The sequence below is a fragment of the Diabrotica virgifera genome, chromosome 9 (genome assembly GCF_917563875.1).
Source record: "Diabrotica virgifera virgifera chromosome 9, PGI_DIABVI_V3a".
NCBI classification, from domain to species: Eukaryota; Metazoa; Arthropoda; class Insecta; order Coleoptera; family Chrysomelidae; genus Diabrotica; species Diabrotica virgifera.
In genome coordinates this window covers 51,015,836-51,033,584 of record NC_065451.1, presented here as the reverse complement: position 1 = coordinate 51,033,584, position 17,749 = coordinate 51,015,836, and the positions used below count along the sequence as shown (strand labels likewise).

The window sequence follows — 17,749 nt, the reverse complement described above, 5'->3', positions numbered from 1 at the left end:
CCGATGCGACATCTAATCCCTTGAGTATTGTCCCACAACTCATTGATTATAGTTCAAAAATAATTGTATTGTGAGACACGTTCAATTTTCATTTGGCTCACATACAGATTTGCTCCTATACATGTGCACATGTCTAATTACTGTGTTATATATGCTGATTTTTTATGTTCATGTCAGGCTCTTGTAATGTTCATGTCAGATTTAATAGTATTATGGAGGCTATACATACATCTGTTTGCTGTCAGAATTTGGTGTAAGCAATTTCGGCGTCATCTAGTGCTTGTTTGAATATGTATTCAAAGTGTAAATTTTGAAGAGTAATTGAGATATGACAGACCTTGTCAGATATTTCTTTTGTATATAAATGCATCTGGTAGTGTATGTTAGAATATTTTAGTGTTGCTTCTTGGTTCAAATGAATATTTTGAATTATGCTAAAGTCTTTTCCGTCTAGCTTCATTTTCTGAAGTTTATTTAACAATCTTTCATGCTGAACTTATCACAAACTTTCTGGTAGTTGATACCGATTGTTTACTTTTAAATTTAGATATAGGAGTACCCCCAATACATGGCAACACTGCTTTCTGCTTCCCTCACCTGAGACGCGCGAATTTATTCAGTCAATCGTCGATTCTGCAGTGGCAATGCAGCCCATTCTCATAAGCAATGTTGCCGATTTTAGCGTTTCATTGCGTTCCCTATATCTAACCTAAATTTAAATGTATGGCATACTTTTTATAGTGATTGAGGCAATTCTGAGTTTTGCTAATCACTTTTTAATGATTGTAGAATAGGCTACATATTCAACCGTAACCATCTGCACAAACATTGTTTTACTTTCTTTAAAAAATAGAACCCAATGAAAATATAACTCATCAAAAAAGTTTCAGGATTGGTTAAATAAAAAACGAGTGTTAGAGAATGTATAGGTGTATACAGGATTAGTTATACCCAACGGGATGTACATAGTGAGGAAAAGACCACAAAATGGAAAAAAATTCTGTAGAGGTTACAAAAGGTTCACCAAACCAGATCAATAAGATATACCAAAGTTAAGTACATATTGGAAAAATTTAGGAATATTGTATTGTAAATTCAGGGTGATTCATTAAAAATGTTCAATCTCTAAGTTGTAGATTCTAGACCTCAAAATATTAACTCAAATATTGATTGAACACTTATATAAAATGTGACTACTTAAGTACTTACTGAGTTACAGGCTGTTTTATTTAAAAATTTAAAGGGTTTTTGACCTAGTACTTTAAAACTATTTAACATATCCTTTTCGTACTTGGCAGAAAGTGTAGGTACTGTACACCCAACTCAATTATTTATTTATTAATAACAGATACAAACAGGTTTCCCTACTTACATGTATCCGTATCTACAATGACAACAGTTTAGTACAACATGCACATAATGTAATAATTCGAGGTAATAGATACAAAAACGACAGATGTGATAAATAAACGTTTCTGGACACTACCAGAGGCGTACGACAGGGGACAGTGAATGGTTGACTCTTCGCAAATTCTACGCCACTGGTAGAATTGCTATTTTAGCGCAATTTTTTAATTCTCCAATACTCTCTTTGTAAACAATATACTCTTCATTCGTGACGATAAAGGTATTAGTTTTAGAGATATTTGAAGTTAAACATATAACGGCACAGATATTTTGATTAATGTATTGTGCTGCTTAATTTTAAACTTCAAATATCTCGGTAGAATTTATAATACCTACACCTTCTGCCAAGTATGGCAAGGATATGTCAAATAATTTTCAAGTACTAGGTACAAAATAGGTTTAAATTTTTAAATAAAACACCCTGTAACTCAGTAAGGAGTCACATTTTATTTAAGTAATTGGGGTTAAACATTCATATTTTGATGTCTAGAATGTACAACTCGGAAATTGGACATTCTTAATGAATCACTCTGTACATTAATTTGGTCCTCTTAACTGCGTGGACTCCGTATTACATTTTTGTGCCATTGTACAGTAGACTTTGTTTAGCTACAAGAAATTGTTAATATAGTTCATTTCACCACTAATCCTTGTCCCTATGGGTCCGATTAACCCTGTATATAAAAGTTCAATACTTCCACTACCATTGACAACAAAGGGTATAAAGCAATAAAATTTATTTTAAAAAATTGGAATCAGCAATAACTTGCCAAAATTTTAACTGATACCGAGTGGGCTACAGTTTTTAATAATCTTCAATTAATCCAAATACATTTTCCCAATATTATTAGGAAAATCTCGATAAAGTCAATTAAAAGTGCATGTGATTTTTGATCAGGATCCCGGATGTAGCTATTTCAGGAAATATTTTACATATTTTAGGGCCTAAACGATGCTTTAGGCAATATTAAAATATTAACCAATTATAGTAAAGTTAATAAAACTTGCGACCAAACAAATCGACTCACTCGATGAATTGTAGCTTTTGCTTACTAATTTTATGTTATGTTACTTTGAATTAAAACAACTAATGCAAAAAAAATATTGTTGTCTATTATAAAGCTTCCAAAAACTAAATGTTTTTGTGAAAATTGGCAACGTGTTGTAAAATTTAACTACTTCTGTATGACATCTGACCTTGCCGGTGGTCGTTTCAGTCACTTTTCAAACGTTGATGTGTATGTACATTTTGAAGTACAGTAAGTGGAATATTTTACAAATGGATGCTTCACCAGTAAAGGAGGTCCAGGTAATTTCGTTAATACGAGAAGCTGCAGGCAGAGGACCGTCTCCTACTTATGATGCAGTTTGCAGTCTCAAGATCTTACAGTCCGCTACCAGAGACAATAGAGGTGGAAATTTTTAAAAGTAAAAGCAAGCGAGTGTGATGAGGTCATAAAACCAAATGCTTAGATGACCTTCCATTTAAAAAAGATGCTGCATCCAAGTGTCAAGAGCCTGATTGTGGTGCAAAACAAAAGAATAAACTAAAGCTATTTCACATAAATATGCATTCAATGTACATTCAAATGTTCTTAGCTGACAAAAATTGTGACATTGTTTGTGTAGCAGAGGAGCATTGGCACACAAATGGAGAGATTGAAGCCTTACATATAACCGACTATAGATTGGCTGCAGCCAGTTGCCAAGACAGCATAGGGGGAGGTTCAGCTATTTTTCTTAAATCCATGTATGCTTTTAAATTAATAAATGAAGTAAATGCCATGACTGCTGTAAAATGCGTAGAAATATGTTGTATTTTTTTAAAAACATCTAAATTATGTATGGATTACATGTATGTAATTTCAGTTTACAGAAAACCATCTGCTTCTTTGGATATTTTTCTGGAAATAATGGAGCAAGCATTGACTATAGTTCATAGTAAAGGTAATTTATTAGTTGTGGGGGACTTCAATGTGAATTTTTTGTCTGCGACTCGAGAATGTGTTGAAGTATGTAGCTTGTTTTCCTCTTTTGGACTATCCCAGTTGGTCTTTGAACCTACAAGGGGGAATAATTGTCTGGACAATATATTTCTGAGTTTGGGTCATCATGACTGTAATCTAAAGGTTGTTGAGACAGCACTCTCTGATCATTGTGGCCCAGCTTCTTGATTTCCTTGTGCCTACTAGTGGTAATGATCCAGCACTTGTTAGATCTGTTTTTAGACCAATTACACAAAAGGGTAAATGTTCTTTTTTCTCATATGTTGAAGGTTTAAAATGGGAGTTTCTAAAATATTCTGACTTGCCTGCTGAAGCTAAATTCTTTGCATTTCATAATGAATTAAGTAAGGCTTTCTTACACTCTTTTCCTGAAAAATCCTATAAAAAACGTAGAGATCCAAGTCGACTAATAAACTGGTTCAACGATGATTTAAAGTCCATGAGGGAAACACTGCACTTGCTAAAGGAGCAGTATGATGACTTTCCTACATTGGCTAAGAAAACTCTATTAGCAAATCACAAAAAAGATTACAAATTAGCAATAAAATCTGCTAAACAAAGGGCCAATGATAACCTTATTTCAACTGCATCCAATCCAGTTAAGTGTATGTGGGATATCATCAATAAACACAGAAACAAGTCTAAAAGCAAGTTAGAAACAAAAATTACACCTAATGAATTTAATGACTTCTTCACTAATGTCGCCTGTAACTTGCAAACCCAGATTCAACCATCCTTTTTCAATCCCTTGGATTTTGATGTCACCATGTTTGGGGAAGAATTTTTCTTCCAAGATATTTATCTCATTGAAATCAGAGACATTTTAACAAATATGGTGAACAAGAAAAGTAGAGACTACTTTGGATTCTCGGTTAACATAATAAAAGGTGTGAAACATCTCATTGCTGGTCCATTAACAACACTTATAAATCACTGCTTTAAGGAAAGCATCTTTCCTGATCCGCTCAAAAAAGCAGTGGTGGTACCGATCTATAAGAAGGGTGACAATGATGACCCATCCAATTATAGGCCAATATCACTCCTTCCTATAATATCAAAGGTATTTGAGAAATGTATGGCAGCAATGATTATTAAGTACTTTGAATCCAAAAATTTGTTCACAAATAGTCAGTTTGGTTTTAGGAGGGGTCTAAATACGACAAAAGCCATCATGGACTTAGTGATAAAGATTCAAGAGGCTTTTGAGCAGAGCTGCTATCTGTCGGCTACATTTTGTGACCTGAGCAAAGCTTTTGATTGTGTTTCACATGAAGTGCTTCTCAGGAAATTGGAGAGATATGGGTTTGGAGATAGTAGCATTGAAATGATCTCCAGCTATCTCTCCAATAGAAAGCAGAGTGTGCAGGTGGGTAGAGTGAGGTCGGCAGAGAGAGCTATAAATATCGGATTACCTCAAGGCTCAATATTGGGACCACTTTTATTTCTAATTTATATTAATGAACTTCCACAGATAGACCTTACCAGTTCATTTACTCTTTTTGCTGATGATACTACTATTACCTGCAAAGATTGGGATTGTAAGGCAGCAATAGAGGCATCAAAGCAAGCACAAGATAAGGCAGAATAATGGTTTGCAGCAAATATGTTGCTTCTAAACATCAATAAAACCCAGTCTTTGATTTTTTCAACAAGACAGCTTTCATCCGGAGATGCAGACAAACAAATAAAATTTTTGGGAGTTTACTTGAATGCAGGGCTATGTTGGAAAGCTCATAAACGGTCCCTTGTTGCTAAGTTAGGAACTACACAACTTTTCTGATTAGAAGACTTTCTGAGTGTGTTCACTTTACAATAGGCCTATTTTGCACTGTGTCATTCACACATCAGCTATGCAATTTTGGCATGGCAAAGATGTCTTTCATATTCAGAGAAGAATAGTAAGGATAATTGCTGGCCTGTCCTATCAGAAAGAATGTCGGCAAGCATTTGTTGCACTGCACATACTAACTCTGCCTTCGCTATTTATTCTGGAGAGTCTTGTTCATGTGAAACAAAATATAGATTGTCATCAAAGAGATGAGGATGTACACCGATATGAAACCAGAAATAAGCATGCCTTAATACTGCCCTGCACCAGGCTCCAAAGAAGTAGAGACGGACCAAACTCTTATGGTTTAACATTCTACAACAAGTTGCCTACTGAAAGTACTGAATTGCCAACTTTACAATTTAGAAAACAACTAAAGAATTTTCTCAGAAGTCAAGCATTTTACAGCTGTGAAGAATTTTTAAATTTTAACTTTACTGTTTGGAACTGGGTTGTGAATTGTTGAATTGTACTTTGTTTATTCTTAGCAACCCAGAAAATGTTTGTCTTAATTGATGTATGTATTATTTCATATTATGCCTTGTGTTTTTATACTTGTATTTTATATCTTGTGTTTTTATATTTGTATTTTATATCTGTGAACCAAAGTTGTACACTATTTTTCGACGTATGTAAGTACTTTTGTATATTAACATGAATAAATGACTTGACTTGACTTGAGGCGTGTAGCTACAGTTGACGACCAGGTTTGGTTCGGCGACGTGTAACGATAGAGAGGGACAATAAATTTATTGTCCTGAGTGCCTTGTGGAATCGGCACACGAAAGGAGTTGAGCTTCAACGATCCTTGAGGAATGTACGAGGTGTCACTGTCATTCAGTGGACAATTAGGGTGGATGAGAACATGACAAGGTACTTCTTCCACCATGCCACAAGGCTCCTAGACCAGAGACCTACTCAATAGAAATTGAATCCAGAAGATGTATAGAGAAAAACAAAGACTGATTGACCATCCTAATCAGGTTCTAGCCAGGTGTTTGCAAAGGCAGCTAGTCATGGAAGTAGGTATAGTGCCGAATATAGTACCTACATAAAAAGATGTCCAGGAATTCAGGAACAGAAATAATCAGGTACATGAAGAGGATGCAGTCTCACAAAGTAAGCGATGCAGAGCTGGAACTTCTGCAGAGAAAGAAAGAAGAATAAAATATAATATTATTTTTAACATGTATATTTGTATATATTATTAAGAGCCTAGGCGCAAATATTTTACCGAGCGAATCGACACTTACTCTCCTATCCCTACGTTTTCTGTCTTTATATTACTTTATTACAGGGTAAATTACGTGTAGTAAAATTCTCACTGGTATGGAAGCTTTAAAACTATCACTGTCAGTATCTACTACGCACACACTACTGCCAGTGTCGAATATTTAGTGACCTTGTTACCACATTCTGTTCGACTGAGTATGTTGTATGACAAAGATAGCGATGTTCGATTTGGAAAATATCACCACGAACATGATGTTCATTTTTTTCAAATCCTGGAAAAACTAATAAATATTTTAAATATTAAAGAAAGATTAAATCATTAACGAGGGTAGAAAGTCCCTTAGAATAAACAAAAGGTTTCTTTTGAATGAGATATTTGAAATTAAAAATCACACTTAATTTTCTATTCTTTCTCAACCCTGTAACTTATTAGAATAAACATTATAGACGTTTTCAGGGACTTTCTACCCTCGGTAGTGATGTAATCCTTCATTCTGCGTTTAAATTTTTCAAAAATACTTGTTAGTTTTCTCAGGATTCGAAAAAAATGAATGCATTTAAATAGCATTGGAGCCGAAAGTTGCGCCTATCCCTTTGAGGCAATAAAAATTTTTATTTTTCGCTCTCGATGCGATGCGAATCAGTTAAAATATGGAGAACAGTGCCTACATTCTTTCCGATGAGGCTCCAATAAGAGCCGAAAATCGCGATTCAAGGGACTGGACTGCACTCCGTATTCTAATTGAAAAGTAAGATTGTTTTGTCTTCGCATTGCAACTGAATAAAAATGGTATACATTTTTATTTTATAGTCGTATTACTCCGTAGAGTAACTAGGTGCATTTTTCCGTTGGAACTTTACCAGCTGCAGATGAGGGATGTGAATTGCATAGTGTAGAATTCCTTCCCTCTCGTCTTCACTGCAGCATCCATTTGACTTGCAAATTGTAGAAGTATTGGAGGTGTCACCAGGAAAGTGTACCAATAAGTTTTCAATTTAAAAATCTTTTAGTAATATTTTTAATATTTTCAATATTAATAATTTACTATTAGGATTGAAAACTATTTCGTCTTTCAATGCCAGATGGCGCTAGCCACCTACTATCATCACTTCGGTTGCAATGGGTGGGAAAAGCTCTCGATGCGAATCAGTTAAAATATGGAGAACAGTGCCTACGTAAATCGCGATTCAAGGGACTGGACTGCACTCCGTATTCTAATTGAAAAGTAAGATTGTTTTGCCTTCGCATTGCAACTGAATAAAAATGGTATACATTTTTATTTTATAGTCGTATTACTCCGTAGAGTAACTAGGTGCATTTTTCCGTTGGAACTTTACCAGCTGCAGACGGGGGATGTGAATTGCATAGTGTAGAATTCCTTCCCTCTCGTCTTCACTGCAGCATCCATTTGACTTGCAAATTGTAGAAGTCTTGGAGGTGTCACCAGGAAAGTGTACCAATAAGTTCAATTTACAAATCTTTTAGTAATATTTTTAATATTTTCAATATTAATAATTTACTATTAGGATTGAAAACTATTTTGTCTTCGTCATTTTTATTTTTGTTATTCAATTTTATTTTTTATTTTATTAGTTTGACCGCGCCTCTCCATCATTTTCTTTTAGTTGACTGCTGATTTAACCTTCAACATATTTTCAACCGATTAATTTTCAGTTACTCAAAAATATTTTTAATTTATTTGATGGTATGATAATAGGGAACAGCTTGTTACATTTAGTGATAACTGCGATTGACTTGTGACGCATACATTATTTTTTAAATAACCTTAAATCACTTTGTTGAGGTAGTGAAAATATTGTATAAAAGAACCAACACCACAGTCTGCCAATAATTAAAGAGACCTACAAAGCACATGATGATATGAAAAGAAATAAAAATTTTAAGAAAATTAAAGACAATCCAACGTTTCAGAATAAAATCCACTATAAATTAGGTTTTGCAGCTATAAAAAATATTTAAAGTGATCTTCAGCATTGCATTGTCTATATAATACGCCAAAACATACCTAAACAATTATTATATTACTACTGTAGATATCTCTCAGATTTAATACCAAAGAAAAACAATAAAGCATTTTATAATAATTTTTTAAGCCACTATTTTAATTATGATGTTTTTGGAATGTACTGGTCCTTAACTATTGATTAGGGTACCAGCCTTTAATATGTGTAAAATGTCCTTAATCCCAGAATTCAATTTTTTTTACGTCCTTATGTGTTTAAAAAATAAGACTCGGCGCAATTTTAGCCTACCACCAAAAATGCCATTTTTTCGTTATTTATTTTTATTGTCGGTTTCCAATCAATTTAAAAAATTTCAACAAAAAATTCACAAGCACTGATGCTTTTACAAGATTTGTCTAGTTTTTTATAGACCTGTAGGTTCAGTGCACATAACCTAAATTTTTTTTTTTGAAAAAGTGTATTTTTTCTTGAAATGGCTGCAGGTCTATTTTTTATTTTGTTTATTTTATAAAATATATATTTCCGATATAGATTTTCCGTAAAGTGCGCCACCTTCAAAAACCCTAAACACTGGCTTTTTAGGGGTTTTACGTTCTATATAAAGTAACAGCTTCTTTATTTAGCTAATTTTCTATCGATTATTCTCTTATCCTGTTCTTAAATAATTTATATTAAGAGGAAACAGTAGCGATCAACAGGTAGCCGAAACGCGTTCCAAGATTGCGGCTGTAATATTGAATATTTTTTCGAGATATTTGGCACACGTATTCGCAATATAATAAAGAATGGCGGTACAGAGCCCAATTTGAAAAATATATTAATATGTGGAAATTACTCTGTAATTAAATCCAATATTAAAAAAACGAGCCTGTACCGCCATTAAGAAGAACAAAAAAATACACTTTCTTCAAATAAACTTTTTTATCCGATGCCTAGATTTTGTGTCATTTTGGAACTACTAAATTTTTTTATTTCATTAGTAGTTCCAAAATGACACAAAATTTAGGCATCGGATAAAAACGTTTATTTGAAGAAAGTGTATTTTTTTGTTCTTTTTAATGGCGGTACAGGCTCGTTTTTTTAATATTGTATTTAATTACAGAGTAATTTCCACATATTAATATATTTTTCAAATTGGGCTCTGTACCGCCATTCTTTATTATATTACGAATACGTGTGCCAAATATCTCGAAAAAATATTCAAAATTACAGCCGCAATCTAGGAACGCGTTTTGGCTACCTGTTGATCGCTACTGTATCACCTTAATATAACGATCCTTTATTTTTGTTTATTGTTTTGTTTTATATCAAAATAATTGACGCTCAATTTGTCCTTTTTAATTTCTGTCTTATCTATTAACTTTTCGATGTACCTACATTACAAAATTTTAAGAAATATACATACAATACTTAATTTCCCTATCGATATCCCTACTTACTTCTTGTGACTTCGAATATTTAAATATTTCGTTGCAAACAGAATAGTCATTTTTCGTCGTCAATTGTCATTTTTTATTTCATTTCGAAATCTTTTCTTATATTTTTTTTACATTTACTTTAAATTTAATAAACTTTTTTAATTTTAACTATTTAATGGGAAATAAGCCACAATATTATTAAAAAATGATTTTTATTAACGTTTCGATTTTTCCTGGTTTTCCCTCATGATTTACTATGAGATCTCCAACTCGAGAATTTTAATGTCACCGTTGCATGTGGTTGTCTTTTTAAAGACAGATCACATGCTATGATTTTTTTGTGACGGATATTCTTGAGTTGGGGTTGATTTCAAGTAATCGAATGAACTATCTTTCAGTAAAGTCGTCCCAGGAACGCAACTCATAAATATTGGCAACATCATTTTAAAGTCTTCTACTTTAAAATGTATCATATTATGTATCAGAATTGCCGATATAAATGAGTCAAATTAAATAAATTATTAGAAGAATTTTTTTACTAAGCAACAACATTTTTGTTTATGTTAGTAGTATTTTGTATTTTGACAACGGCACCCGATTTGGGCGTCGAAACGTTAATAAAAATCACTTTTTAATAATACTGTGGCTTATTTCCCATTAAATAGTTAAAATTGTAAAAACGCCACAAGAAAATAGCTTCAGAACAACATTTAATAAACTTGTCTCTATGAAAAGTTCCTTATATTCTGAAATTAAGACATTCTCATATAGCTTGGACACTTGACTTGACTATACAGAAAACTTAACGTTGCTTCATTTCTAGTGACTTTGGTCTTCCTCGTCTTAAATATAAAAATGAACCAGCGATTAAGCCTGCATTCCGGCTCCTCGTCTTAAATAGAAAAGAGAATCAGCGATAAAGTCTTTATTTCGTCTCCTCGTCTTATAGGAAAATCATCATCATCAGTGGCGTTACAGCTCTTTATGAGCCAAAGCCTTCTTCAGAACAATCCTCTATTCGCCCCTGTCTCCGGCAACTCTTCTCCTTGCTCTAATTCCAATAGATTTTAAATCATTTTTATAGGAAAATGAACCAACGATAAAGCCTGCATTCCACCGGCTCCTCCTCTTATATGGACTGGAAATAAACCCACCATTCCACCGGCTGCATTCCAGATCTGGAACACCGTCAACTTTCCTTCCAGAAGCTCTATATGGGAATGCAAGTGTTTTATGAGGATATTTTTCTTTCAATTTCATTTTATTAAATATTTTTCAGCCACCTTTTTATCTTTGAGCGTTCAGCAAATTCATTATATTTGGACCTTCATTCACCTTTTTCCCCCTTCAGCCATTTTGTACAGGACTTGCTGTAACGTAGAGGCAAGTCGATTTATTTCTTGAATAAAATGTTTATTTAAATTTTTGTCCTATGCTTTGATCTCCTTTGTATTCGTTCTTGCTGCCATTATTTGTCTTAGGGATTAGACGAACTACACTACCTCTGAGAAAAGATGTCCATGATTGTATTTGTGGTGGTGAAGAGGAGACACTTTAGCTAAGGTTGACCTCTTCACGATCCTAAGTCAATCGTGGATTTCAAAAAGGTATAACCCACGTGGTTAGAACTTTACACAATGGCGCTCAACGTGGGGAACCATTGGCCTCTTTACGATCCACAGTCAATCGTGGATTTCAAAAAGATGTAACCTACGTGATTAGAACCTTACAGGGGAAAAATTGAATTCTGAGAGTGTGGGCATTTTGCCTATCTTAATGAGGGTTACCCTTTGTGGATGTAACGAATCTGGCGACTTGTTCGAGACGAAGATTTATTGGAGATGTATATGAAATATTGGAAGTACCAACAGACAATAATCAATATTCTGATGGCAGCAGTATATTTTATTAAGTTTGCAGCTCGAATTTTGAAGAATTTGATATTAGGGTAGTTAGTGTAGTAAGTAGACAAAGACTTTATAGCAGAAGAAGTTAGAATAGTAGAGTTGGACTACTTTTTGAATTGCATTTCATGATTTTTCTTAAATTTATAAAACTGTCAATGGTGTATATGGGTGAGCATTTTACTAAACAAATCGAAATTAGTTTCTTTTGGTATTAAATCTATTAAAAGGTTCATTCCCCTTTTCAAAATCATACTTTGAGAATTTGTAGTTTGAGTTTAACCAGTGTCCCTTCAATTATTTACCTGACTTTTCATATCGCCTTTGTTCGATACAGGTGAAGAGTCCTTTTGTTTAGGCGGTGCGCTAAGTTGCGCCTTAAGAATGGGCGAGGCGGGAGACGAAGCCATACCGGCTTCCGCCGCCAGGTTATTGTCTGCTATGACCGTCAGAGTATTGGCCTGTCCCTGCGCAGGCGCTACTTGTACGGGTTGTACCGAGGATTTGCGGCGCACCAGTGGAGTTTTAGTAGGAGTTGGGATTGTCACGATTTTGGTTTGGGGTACTGAGGAGGGAGGAAGATTAATTATGAGGGGTTTGTCTCGCACCTTGATACCGTCGTAGTACTGTGGATCGGACGCGTTTGTCGGCTTCATCGGATTCGGACCCACGGTGCCGCCAAAAATAGATCTGAAAATAAATAAAATATCGTTCTCTAATAGTACAAAATACAATTATTATAATTTACACACAATATAGTGAGAGTTTTTAACAGATTAATAAACAAAAACATTAAAATTTTGTTACTGTCTTCACATTTTGTCTTCTAAAATGATCTTTTGTATTAACAAAAAATGGGATATCTCTAACCTCTATGTGATTTAATTATAACTCTTACAATGAAATATGAGCCTTCAGACACATTCGGAAGCTTAATTTACCACGTCTCTGACGTCACAATAATGGTTAAAACAGTAAAATCACTTGTAAAGATAAATAGTTCACTAGACTACGAATCCCTACTTGGTCATGGGAGACAAACCACCTAGGAATTTCATAAAAGAACTCCAAGGCGGTATGAACAGGTTAAAAAACGGGAAAACTGCAGATGTGGGTGATATATGCAGTGAAAAGCATCTAGGACTAGGCTAAGGAGAAAAAAATGGATCTTGCAACTGCACCACCCCCGTTAGACAACCAGCTCCAGAACTCTCATGCTGTCCACTCACTTGAGGATATCGAAGAGGCCGGGCGACTGACAGGCGGTTAGTTGAAGGCCAAAATCACCACATACACGCAGTTTTCGTAAGGAGTTGGCTCGCTCGACCACAAAACTTCATGTGTGTGGCGTCGCAACTGCAGTTCATTAACTTAACTACTCAAATAACGGCCTTCAGTCCTGGCCTGCATGCCATGGCCTCTTCGATATCCGTAAGTGAGTGGCCAGCATTAGGGACTGTTGTGTTAACATTTTTCTGTAAAGTCTGCGGAATTTCAAAATCAAAGGAGAAAATTTAAAATAACAGCCCTGTTAACACACGGATCCAGAGAATTCCAGTAGATAGTCGGTCCTACAGACCGATTTCCCTGTTGTGTCACTTTTTCAAACTATATGAGAGAAACTATAATGTCGACCAAGGTACCTCAAAAGTAGATTTCAGACCCGACAAATCTTGCATCAGTAAGTCCTAGCACTAACAGAATACCTTGAAGAGGGCTTTAAAGAAAAACTTATAACAGGGGTTACTTTCGTTGATCTGACAGCAGCCTATGATACTGGCCGAAAAGAATATTGTACTGGGACCGCCAGGAAGAAGACGGAGAGGAAGACAGAGGTCTCAGAGAAGGTGAATAGGAGAATAGAGTGCTGTGGAGGACAAAAAAGGCGAACTCGTAGTGGAAAAAAGCCGAAGAACAAGTATTTATTACAATTTCTTGTTCATCCGAAGTTCACAAATAATTTTTGCTAAAATTAAAATTATGAAACAATAGAATATTGTCATAGGATATTTTTCTGCAAGTTAACTGTTACAGTAGATAACTAATACCAACTATAAAGCCTACAAGTTCAAGAATATTACTAAAATAGCTTCTCTGGGTAATATTGTTGGTTATGGTGTAGCCCTGTCTACATACTCAAAAGATCAAGGTTGTTCCACAACCGGTTTACTATAGGAGGGGTGTATCAACAACTTTCAAACAAGTATGTAAAAGTTGTCTTCTTAACCCTCCTGAAATTCACAAAGTGTAGTGATTAGGGAAAAGTACAATTTGGTTTTATGAAAGTTCTTGTAACAAGAGATGGTTTATTCAGTATACAAGTGATTGTCAAGCCAATTATGATGATGTTGAAAATAAAATTTTCCAACAGGGTCCAACAGGGAAGTAATTTGTTCAAAGGACACATTATTTATTATTAATTTAATGAATCTAGTCAACAACAAAATTGACGCCACTGGACTTGAAGACCCTAGACACTGGCAACTTTGATATTTTTTTCTGGCTCAATCTTTTAACGGATAGAATATTCTTAAAGACAGGGATTTTCTTGGAGCTAAGATACTCAACAATAACTCAACAGTTATGGTTGTGTTTCAGCAGTGAGTTTTTTCTGGTAGTTTGGTAGTTCCGATTATGAAAAAGCAAATACTACAATATGGACTTAAAAACTTGGCTCTAAAGTGTCTAAAGTAAGAACACATAAATAAGCTACACTCATTTGAAATGTGTTGTTACAGAAGGCTGTTTAAAATAGCATGGGTACAGAAGAAAACGAACAAGGAATATTGCGAGGAATGAGTAAAGAATACGAAATAATAAACACAATAAAAATAATAAAGTTACAATGTCTAGGTGAAGTAATGAGCGGACAGCGATATGAAATGTTAACACTGATAATACTGGGAAAGATAAGAGGAGGAAGTCACTACATAGAGAACTGGTGTCTGAAAGAGAACCTCTCCGTGAACCCTTCTAAAACTAAACTGGTAGCCTTTACAAATAAGAGGAAGCTTACTGGACTGAGTGAGCTGAAATTATTTGGAGAGGTACTGGAAAGAAACAATGAGGTTAAGTATCTAGGGGTAACCCTGGATTCGAAACTCAATTGGAATACTCATATTACCAATATAACCAATAGGGCTAAGCGACTCTTCTGGAACTGCAGACGAGTTGTAGGTAAAACCTGGGGATTGAAACCAAAGGTGATATGTTGGTTGTACACATCAGTGATACGACCGACAGTCATTTATGGGTCAGTACTCTGGTGGAGAAAGACGGCTTTGCAATCTTGTGTGACCACTCTCACCACCCTACAAAGACAAGCGCTTCTAAATATAACAGGAGCCTTGAATAGTACAGGAATGGTTTCATTAGAGGCTATCACAGGTCTTCCTCCACTGGAATTATATATTTCGGCGGTAGCCTTTATGACCATCCTGAGACTCAAAGCAAACAATACTTGGAGGCCAAATTATGTATTGAATAGCCACACAAACATTACTGGGACTATACTTGAGGAATCCATCTTTATGATGAACTCAGATATGATGACACCAGAACTAATCTTCACTGAGAAGATTAACACAATTATACCATCTAGAGAACAAAAAGTCCCAAACATTAATGGGGACTTAATATGGTTCACTGATGGATCTAAAACTGCCCATGGTACTGGATCAGGAGTCTTTGGGCAAACATGTAACTATAATAAATCTTACAGCGTAGGTCAACATACAGCGGTGTTCCAGGCTGAAATTATTGCTTTGGTGGCCTGCATTGATGAAATCATTGATGAAGACCCTAAAGCTAAGAGAATCAACATTGACACAGACAGCCAATCGGCTATTCTGGCTGTAAAGAACCCTCTCACCAAATCAAAACTGGTGAGAAACTGCAAAGATCTCCTCAATAACCTGGCAAAAGACAATAAAGTGTCTTTAATATGGGTGCCGGGTCATGAAGGGGTGCATGGGAACGAACGAGCAGATATGTTAGCGAAACAAGGCTCGAGAGAAACTTTTGAAGGCCCTGAACCTTTCTTTGACATCACTAAAGATGCTATGAAAAACGAGGTTCAGAAATGGCTGATAAAGAATCATCAAAATAAATGGAGAACCACTCAAGGGCAAATCCAGACTAAAAAAATAATCAAGAATATTGATAAAAAACTCTCGAACAGTTTGTTGAACCTCAATAAACGAGATATCGAAAAGGTCACTGAAATGGTGACTGGACATTGCCGTTTAAGAAATCACCTATACAAACTAGGTAAGGTGAATGAACCATGGTGCAGAAAGTACGAAATGGAAGAAGAAACTGCCATACACATACTATACCATTGCAGTGTGCTAGGTGATGTAAGGCAGGACTTCACTGGTGAAATGCGGTTTGAACCAGAAGAGATCCTAAAACTACCAATGGCCTTTGTTGAGGCCACAGGACTTATAAAAGTTTAAGGAGAAGAACAGGGTTTGGAACAAAGGTCTTATGACCAAATGCCAGACACTCACGAGTCTCGCCCGAGTTAAGAAGAAGAAGAAGAAGAGGATGAAGAAGTACAGGAAGAAGTGAGTGTCATGGTTGAAAATTTTAAGGAACTGGTTTAAATGTAGTTTGATAGAACTCTTCAGACTAGCTGTAGATAAAGTAAAGATAGTAATGATGACATCCAACCTCCGACTGGGAGACAGCATTAAAGGAGAATTATGAAAAGTGTCAGCCATCTGTTAGCAGGGCAATATAAGTATTGAATTATGTTTGACAGAAGATATTAAAATGTATCTGTTCACTTATAATGATAAAACTGATATTAAGTAATTCTACATTCGTTGATGAGCAGCCTTTGTTTAGCAACAAATATCCTATAAATGTTCAATCAACCCTTAAAATCAAATGACAATAAATCATCACTTAATCAGCAACACTTACCGTACACATCTTGGAAAATGCAGTGGGGAAATAACTCCCTTCCTTCCTATTGCTGAACAGGAATTCAAATAATGTCTGTACAATTCTTGATGGTCTACTTTGCCTGCGACACAAGGTTCGTAAGTAGCCCTCAGCCAAGCCAATGCAAACTGTTCATTTTCTTGGATAGCTTGTTGATGAGCATGTTGCTGTTGGATCATTTGAAGTGGTGACATTGAAGTAGATGTAGAATGAATTACAGATGAAATCGGCGCTGCCGCTGTAAAAAATTAAATAGATTAAAAATTGTAAATTAAAGAAAAGGTCCTGTTTGAAAAAATTTGGGAAAAAACGTAACCTACAATTTGGTACCATAACAATAAAGGAAACGAACATGTAATCTCTCATTTCACTCCCCAGAGAGAGAGAGTGTAGTGGTAATCGTGATGTCGTGTATTGTTTGTCTCCAATGATCGCTGTCTCTGGTCATTCATAACTTGGTTGATCCACATTGTTGAGGATCTTCCTCGCGATATTCGATCTTCTAAAATGATGCCACTGAAATGTTCTACTAGAACTTTATACCAAATATTTGACTTTCATTTTTAACCAACCAGTTGTATGAGACCAATTAGCTCTTTTTGACTATTTGCAAGAATATTGTAGAGAATTTTCTTTGCAAGAAAATGTAGAATGTTTATTTTTCAGCAATTTATTGAGATGCCCTTTTCCCATCCGTTAACCCTGCAGTACTCGCGTGGGATTTTTTGTTGGGCTTAATTTTTCTATTATTTTTACTTTATCGTACTATATACGTAGTATAGTATAATAGATAAAGTTATAGGATCGTGCAAAAAATTTTTTTTCAGATTTCACTTTTTTTTTACGTTTTGAGTCCCCCTGAGTCTAAAAAGCAAATAAAAAAAACATGTCGGAAGTATGTACGTACGTATGTACGTACGTATGTCGCCACCGCCCAGCAAAAACTACCGGACCGATTTCAATGAAATTCGGTATGAGTAAGTTTAAGAGAATTTTGTCGAGAAACTAAGCTTTTAA

The 17,749-nt window shown here is 35.1% G+C and overlaps 1 protein-coding gene across 7 annotated transcripts in view; it reads right to left on the bottom strand.

Moving 5' to 3' along the window:
• The window catches only part of LOC114332463 (AT-rich interactive domain-containing protein 2), a 330,994-nt gene that overhangs the window by 90,289 nt on the left and 222,956 nt on the right, over positions 1-17,749 (bottom strand). For 5 of the 7 annotated variants that reach the window (XM_050662174.1, XM_050662175.1, XM_050662177.1 and 2 more), the window contains exons 8-9: positions 16,712-16,970; positions 12,088-12,472 (exon numbers count right to left, since the gene is read on the bottom strand). In XM_050662174.1, coding sequence (XP_050518131.1) covers positions 12,088-12,472; positions 16,712-16,970 — 644 coding nt within the window. The remainder of the gene's footprint in view (positions 1-12,087; positions 12,473-16,711; positions 16,971-17,749) is intronic. The other 2 variants (XM_050662179.1, XM_050662180.1) reach the window with 1 other exon arrangement.